The following is a 7,500-nucleotide window of genomic DNA, read 5'->3' as shown; positions in this document are numbered from 1 at the left end:
GTCTGTGTGTGTGTGTGTGTGTGTGTGTGTGTGTGTGTGTGTGTTTGCCTCTTGGTGTTGTGTCTGTGCTGGCTTTCGTCCCGGGACAGATGCACTGATGCCTGTGATTCCATTGCTCTGTCCCCACTAGCTCCAGTGTAGGTTGGAGGGGCTTAAAGATGATCGCAGGAGGACCTTCAACTCTCGAGTAACTATCCCTAACCCCACGCGCCCCACCCACAGCACCCACCCACCCCCTCCACACTCCCTAACCCCACGCGCCCCCCCCCCCCCCCCCGCTCCTCCTACCCCCCTCTCTCTCCCTCTCTCTCTCTCTCTCTCTCTCTCTCTCTCTCTCTCTCTCTCTCTATCTTTTTGTTTATCTCTCTCTCTCTTTTTGTCTCTCCGTCTGTTTGTCTCTCTGTCTCTCTCTCTGTCTGGACCCACACGCTCTCTTTTTGTAGTTGTCCTCTTTGATTTCCATCGTCTATCATCGTGTCTTCTCTTTCTTTGGTTCTGTTTCTTTTGGATCTGACCTCTGTTCTTATCTTTTTTTTTACCTTTCTATCTGCCTTCATTTGTTTTCCGCTTGTGTTTTTCTTCCACCTTTCCATCTCACGTCAACCTCTCTGACCTCTTGACCTTTGCCCGCTCCCTGTCTCCATCCCTCGTCCCTCTGCCTGTCTCACGCTGTCGCTCTGTCGCCGGGGGATTAACATGCTCTGCTTTCGTCTAGCCGTGTCTGGTGTGCTGAGTTTGTGCGTAAAGTAGACGCCATCAGGATGTTGTTATAGCTTCACGTTGACGTTGTTGTTGTTGTTGTTGTTGTTGTTGTTGTTGGTGGTGATGTTGTTTTTCTTCTTGTCATATGTTCTTTGCATTCTTGTCTGCATTTTTTACTTCTTCTTCTTCTTCTTCTTCTTTGTTTTATTCAGCTTTTTCTTCACCTCTTCTGGCCTTGCGTTCTCGGCTCTGTGGAGGCTCAGTGGTGTCTTAGCCTGTCTGGTTCCTCGCTAGCTCTCTCCGTTTTGTCGCTGTTGTTCATTTCGTTGAAGCTTTTTTGATTATTTTTTTTACCCCGTCCACCACTTTGTATTGATGTTGTTTTAATCAAATATATTTTTTATCTGTGGCTTTTCGAAAAGGCCAGGCCAAGCATTTCCTTTACTTTATTTCTCTCTCTCTCTGTCTGTCTGGTCTGTCTCCTTCTCCTTCAAACGTCTATCTATTACTCCTCATCCGCCATCTCGCCGACTACACCCCCAACCCACACTCCACTCACCCCACCCATCTCGGTTGCCCCATGGTATCATTGAGGGACAGTGTGTGAGTGCGTGTGCGTGTGTGTCTGTTAGCAGGGCATGGATGTGTATGTGTATGTGTGTTGGGTTGGGGGGAGAGGGATTGGGGAGGCAGTTCTTTAGTCCGTTTTTTTAAAAGGTGGGGAGGAAGGGGAGGTGAGGGGGATGTTGTGCGTACTTCTTTTGACCACTCAACAGCCCCCTGGCCACTCCTTAGACACAAACACACACACACACACACACACACACACACACACACACACACGCACACGCACACACACATGCACAACCTCGGAATCAGCAGGATCCAAATGGGGCTGACAGACAGGGCCAATAGAGCGCGTTCTGTCTGGGAGACGATGGGGGAGTCAGGCAGGCGGAGGGATAGCTGCTGTCCACAGATATACGCAGGCTGATGTGCTGACCTTTTCCCCTAAAAACTAGCAGCACGCTCCATTGAGACGTCTCCACAGGCTTGAGACAGGTCGACGTCTCATAACCGTTTGGTTTTCTTGCCAACATAATTGATATTATTTCAGCCCCTGCTCCCCCCCCCCCCACCCGACCCCCTACCCCCAACAGATTGAACAGAACTCGGTGCATGTGTGTGTGGTGCAAAGCGTGGGATCCACCCATCCACCTGTGACCTATAACGGGCACTCTGTACCCCTGGTACCACAACAGATCCCCCCCCCCCATCATCAAAAATTGTGTGTGTCCATGTTTGTGTGTGAGTGTGTGTGTGTGTGTGTGTGTGTGTGTGTGTGTGTGTGTGTGTGTGTGTGTGTGTGTGTGTGTGTGTGTGTGTGTGTGTGTGTGTGTGTGTGTGTGTGTGTGTGTGTGTCTGTTAAACAATCTTGTGGCACAGCATGATCCAAAAAGTCACTTAGTTTGTCATTGTCCAAAATTGGAATAGAATAGAAAACACAAGCCGAAAATCTGTCCGGTGTTCTTGTTGTCCAACCTGATGCCGGTGGAAAAAAACAAAATGACCACTGTTGTTTTACGTGTGACCTTAATGTGACCTTTAACCCTTTTGGCCAAATTAGCTGGCTACACGTAGAATGGTAGAGATGTCATTACATGGGAGAAGCATCCATCTCCCCCGACAACCACAAAAATACCTAGCCGCAATGGAGACCCACAATGTCCTCCAACCAGCCCCGCTTCTACCTGTTAGCATGGAAGGGGGAAGCCTTTTTTTGAATATAAAGAGCAGAAGAACTTCTCATGTCTCTGTAGCATGTCCCAAAAAAGAATTGAGTGCTGGTTTATCTCATATTATCTTGGGTTATCTATTCTCTCTTCATGTACTCTCTCTCTCCTTCGTTCTTTTGCTGTCTCTGTTTCTCTCCCTCTCATTATCTCTGTATCTCTCTCTCTATCTCTCTCCAGGTGCAGTCACGATGCAGCAGCAAAGAAAATATCCTAAGATCAAGTGAGTATAAAGTCTACTGACTCAAAGGGCCTTTGTTGTCCCATGCACCAGTGCGCATGCGTGTGTGTGTGTGTGTGTGTGTCTGTGTGTGTGTGTGTGTGTGTGTGTGTTTGTGTGTGCATTTGACTGCATGTCCAAAACCACATGGCTTGTGTGTGTTTACCCATGTGCGCAGTCAGTGCACTGCCCACTGTGTGTGTGAGCAGAAAATACAAGAAATTGGGTCACGATAAAAAAAAGGGCATTTTCTTGTTGCTTTAATGCAGAGGAGGTAAATAGAGGAAAAGAGTGAGCAGGAGACACATGCTGAATATGTGTGGAGGATGAAAGAGAGAGAGAGAGAGTGAGAGAGAAAGAGAGAGAGAGAGAGAGAGAGAGAGAGAGAGAGAGAGAGAGAGAGAGAGAGAGAGAGAGAGAGAGAGAGAGAGAGAGAGAGAGAGAGAGAGAGAGCAGATTGTATTAGTTACACCTTGCTTTGTTAAGTTCAGAGATATTACAAGGTGTATTAATAGACTAGCGGGACCCACTGCCAAGAGAAGCCTCCACGCAGCGGCAGGAGAGGGGGGGCAAGGTATTCAACACCTACGAATAAAATGTGAATGCTCTGTTGCTAAAGCAACACAAACACCCTAGCACACACATGCACACCAGAATTGTGCATATGCATGTTTCACCGGGTGTCGCTACATGTCTTCTCTCGTTTGAGTGGGGTGAACCGCCTTGACAGTTGCACATCTTTTACGCTGCAGTATAAACACACAGAAGGCTATCAAATCCGGTTGTTTTACTTCACGTGAGTTATACCACTGACTGGATGAAAAGGGCTGAGTTAATTGCCAAAGTCTGATTTATATAACTGGTCCCTTTTAAACAAAATAGGCGGCTTCAAGTTAAGCTTTGAAGAAACCAAACCAAACCAGAACCAACTCACTTTTTAGACACATGGTGGTGGGCTTCAGTAACAAAGTGTGTATGTGTATGTGTGTGTGTGTTTGTGGGTTGACGCTTTGCCAACTTGTGTGTGTGTGTGTGTGTGTGTGTGTGTGTGTGTGTGTGTGTGTGTGTGTGTGTGTGTGTGTGTGTGTGTGTGTGTGTGTGTGTGTGTGTGTGTGTGTGTGTGTGTGTGTGTGTGTGTGCATCTGCGTGTGTGTCTCTGTGTGCACGCTGCGTTCCCGACGTCTGCCCTGGACAGGTCACAGTGCGGTGGACATCACAAAGGTGGCCCGGAGGCATCGCATGTCCCCCTTCCCCCTCACCTCCATGGACAAGGCCTTCATCACTGTGCTGGAGATGACCGCCATCCTAGGCAACGAGATCATCAACTACAGAGGTGTGTCTCACTGCCCCCCCCGGGATGAAGCAGAGCATTTATTCGTCATTTTACCTTTAACTTTATGTTAAAGGTACACTATGCAACGTTGTTGCTGGCTTTAAGGCTACAGGGATGGAGTTGAAACGCTCAAAGAGAAATCTCATGCCTCATCCCTTGATGGGGGGCAGCATTTTGAGAGAGGAGGGGGGAGGGGGAGCGGTGATGAGTTTGTGTTTCATCAAAGAATCGCAAATCGTGCATATTGTAGCTTAACGCGAGATCATCGCACGCAGATCACTTAGCAAAAGCCACATTGTAGAGAACAATCGATAAGTCTTCCGTGTGCATTTGAGGTTTTGTGTTTCTGTGGCGACACCTTATTGAATGGTGCAGAAATAAGAGTGGTGGCAGCGCATTGTATCTGTCGGATTGCTGCTTGGTTGGCTGTCTGTCCGAGGTTGCAGATGAGAACAACACTAAAGGAGATTAAAGGACTACAACGCTCAAACTGTCTCCATCCTTTACACACCTACACACCTGCAACAGCAATGCACCCAGTCCACCAGCAGCCATGTTAAACCCACACACACATTGCTACAGAAGCTCACTCTAAACATTGAGTTGGTTTTGGTTTTGTTTGGTTTCTTTGAAATTCAACTCAACGACGCCGCCGCTTGTGTTTATAGGGGACCTTTTCTACAAATCCGACTGTTCCTTGCTCATATTTGATTTGATTGAGTATTACGGCGAGTATTCTCAGCCCATTCCATCTTGTCAGGAGTAAAATTAACATGAATTCAGATTTGAAATGCTTGTGTGTTCATACCACACCACAACAGATGTGTAACTATATATATATAATATATATATATATATATATATATATATATGCATAGGCGCACACACACAAACACACACACATTGCAGGAATTAAGAAAAACAAACACATGCACTCCTTAAATGGTACACACACATTCAATCACACATTCATGGCCAAGCGCTTCACTTGTAAGCTTACAGGACAACATGGATTGTTAATAATGTGAAGAAGATGAAGCTAGTAAAATCAACCCCTGCCAGCACAACATATCTATATTGTTCCGTGCATCACTGTCACACCAAAACGCCCCCCATAACCAGGCAGTGTCACAGGTCACACACAATGCCCACGTCATACACACATCGATGATTGCTTGGATGTTTTCAGGAGTTCACGTGCGTCTTCTTGTGTGTGTGCTTGTGTTATCAATGTCGTCGTCAAATGTATTTTCAAAAAGTGTTTGGATTACCCAAAGCAAATCCTAATAACGACCCAAAAGCAACGTCACTGCGCCTATTCCTACTGTCCAACCCACCACACAGCTGAAAACAACGGCCCGCTGTATTTAAGCGGATTTCAGGCGGCTGGAGGAAACGACGCCGCCGTGTTCTGTTGTAAAAGTAATCCGGTGCAAACCGAGACGAACAGAGAGTCACACTCTGCAGGTCTTCTGCAGCGTGGTGACATCACCGCTGGTCTATTTTTGAAAGGTAGTGCACGTGGGCCTCGGTGCACGCTCTTAACAAGCTGCTTGAACGGCCACCCAGGGAGGCATGGCAGTCGCACCGTTTGTTTTTAAAGAAAGGGTTGGAAGGGTAGGGTATACACTACTACGTGTTTGACACGGTTAAGTATTATATGGATTAGCTCAGCCCCCAAAGTGTGTGTGTGTGTTTGTGTGTGTGTGTGTGTGTGTGTGTGTGTGTGTGTGTGTGTGTGTGTGTGTGTGTGTGTGTGTGTGTGTGTGTGTGTGTGTGTGTGTGTGTGTGTGTATGTGTGTGTGTGTGTGTGTGTGTGTGTGTGTGTGTGTGTGTGTGTGTGTGTGTGTGTGTGTGTGTGTGTGTTTGTGTGTTTGTATATGTGCATAGTTGTCTGTCATGCATTCATTCATATCAGAGCCCCTGATCTTTGCATCAATGCTCAGGTAATAACAGCACACAAGACCTCAAAGACACAGGCTATAAATAGCCACACAAGACCGGGGGTATTTCAAGAGCTAGGATTCTTCTCCTCCTCCACCCACTCCCGTACACTCTATCTCTCTACTGCCACTACCTAGCCTTTCTTCCTCCCTTCTGTCTCTCTCTCATCCTCTCTATCTTTATCTCTGTCTCCCCACCCCCTGACAGGTTCTTTGCATTTGCTCTTCCTCTTTCTCTGTCTTTTTTGTTGTTGTCGTTGTTGTTGTTGTTGTTATTGGGGTAATGATACAGAGGATTTTAAATGAAAGGAAATTGTGTGTCTGTGTGTGTCTGTGTCTGTGTGGTGTGTCAGGTGGTGAGTCATACAGTGAGATTCTGATGCAGGGTGTCACATGCTTTCTCTTTCATCTCTCTCTCTCTCTCTCTCTCTCTCTCTCTCTCTCTCTCTCTCTCTCTCTCTCTCTCTCTCTCTCTCTCTCTCTCTCTCTCTCTCTCTCTCTCTCTCTCTCTCTCTCTCTCTCTGTGTTCTCTTCAATGGTCTCCCTTTCTCTCTCAATCCCATGACTGCATCAACCTGGCTGTTGACCTCAGACGGGATGGGTCGGGTCCTGGCTCAGGACGTTTATGCCAAAGACAACCTTCCACCGTTCCCTGCCTCCGTCAAGGACGGCTATGCTGTGAGAGGTGAGCATTGAGCTTCTCACTCGCACTCTGTCGCTCACTCTTTATTGCGATTCCTCTGTTTTTCCATTGACAGAGGGATATTTATATTCTGCGATCATCCCCTGAATGTTTCTTCTTCTCCTTTCAGCGGCCGATGGGCCAGGTGACCGCTTCATCATCGGAGAGTCCCAAGCTGGAGAACAGGTCCGCCCCACTGGTGGATTCACTGTTTAGCTTAGTCAATTACATTACAATTTATTTTTATAGCCCTTAATCACCATAACATTGTTAAAGGTCTTAACTGGCCAAATATGTATGACACCCCCCTGACCCAAGCCCCAAAAGGGCAAGAAAAACACCATTAATTGATCAGCAATAGAAAACCGATCAATTATTATTATTATTATTAATATTATTATTATTAATCAGCAAGGAAGAAATCTTGAGGAGGAATGTTGGGGGAGGGGCTTATCTTATCTTCGCTTAACTTAGTTAGTTCTAGCTTGGTTTGGTTTAGTTTTAGTACTCTATGTTGCTTCCTCCCGGGTTTCGCTACCTCTAGACTTTAACCCCGGTCCTCTTTCCCAAGCCCCACCAGACCAAAGTAAAGCGTTGCCAATTCTCCCAGTCAAGCGGGCGTATTTATCTTTGTGCATCGTGTTTCTCCTTGCGTTCATTACAACACCGCTACATGTTGCCCAAAGTACCCTGGCATCATCAGAGCAAAGGAACAACCAGTGTGATGCAATGAGCCTAAATTTCAGTGGGGCAGAAACTACTGGCTTATGACACACCCACAATTGATATGTTTTTTTAATATGTATTTTTTGAGCTACATTAAAACA

General features: G+C 46.6%; 1 protein-coding gene across 5 annotated transcripts in view; it reads left to right on the top strand.

Annotated features, from left to right (window-relative positions):
* gphnb (gephyrin b) overlaps positions 1-7,500 on the top strand; it is an 89,774-nt gene that overhangs the window by 74,171 nt on the left and 8,103 nt on the right. For 3 of the 5 annotated variants that reach the window (XM_030344479.1, XM_030344481.1, XM_030344480.1), the window contains 5 exons: positions 131-187; positions 2,676-2,718; positions 3,911-4,048; positions 6,584-6,676; positions 6,804-6,859. In XM_030344479.1, the coding sequence (XP_030200339.1) occupies positions 131-187; positions 2,676-2,718; positions 3,911-4,048; positions 6,584-6,676; positions 6,804-6,859 (387 nt within the window). The remainder of the gene's footprint in view (positions 1-130; positions 188-2,675; positions 2,719-3,910; positions 4,049-6,583; positions 6,677-6,803; positions 6,860-7,500) is intronic. The other 2 variants (XM_030344483.1, XM_030344482.1) reach the window with 1 other exon arrangement.

The sequence above is a fragment of the Gadus morhua genome, chromosome 21, assembly GCF_902167405.1.
Source record: "Gadus morhua chromosome 21, gadMor3.0, whole genome shotgun sequence".
Classification (NCBI taxonomy): Eukaryota; Metazoa; Chordata; class Actinopteri; order Gadiformes; family Gadidae; genus Gadus; species Gadus morhua.
This window is presented reverse-complemented; position numbering and strand designations above follow the sequence as displayed.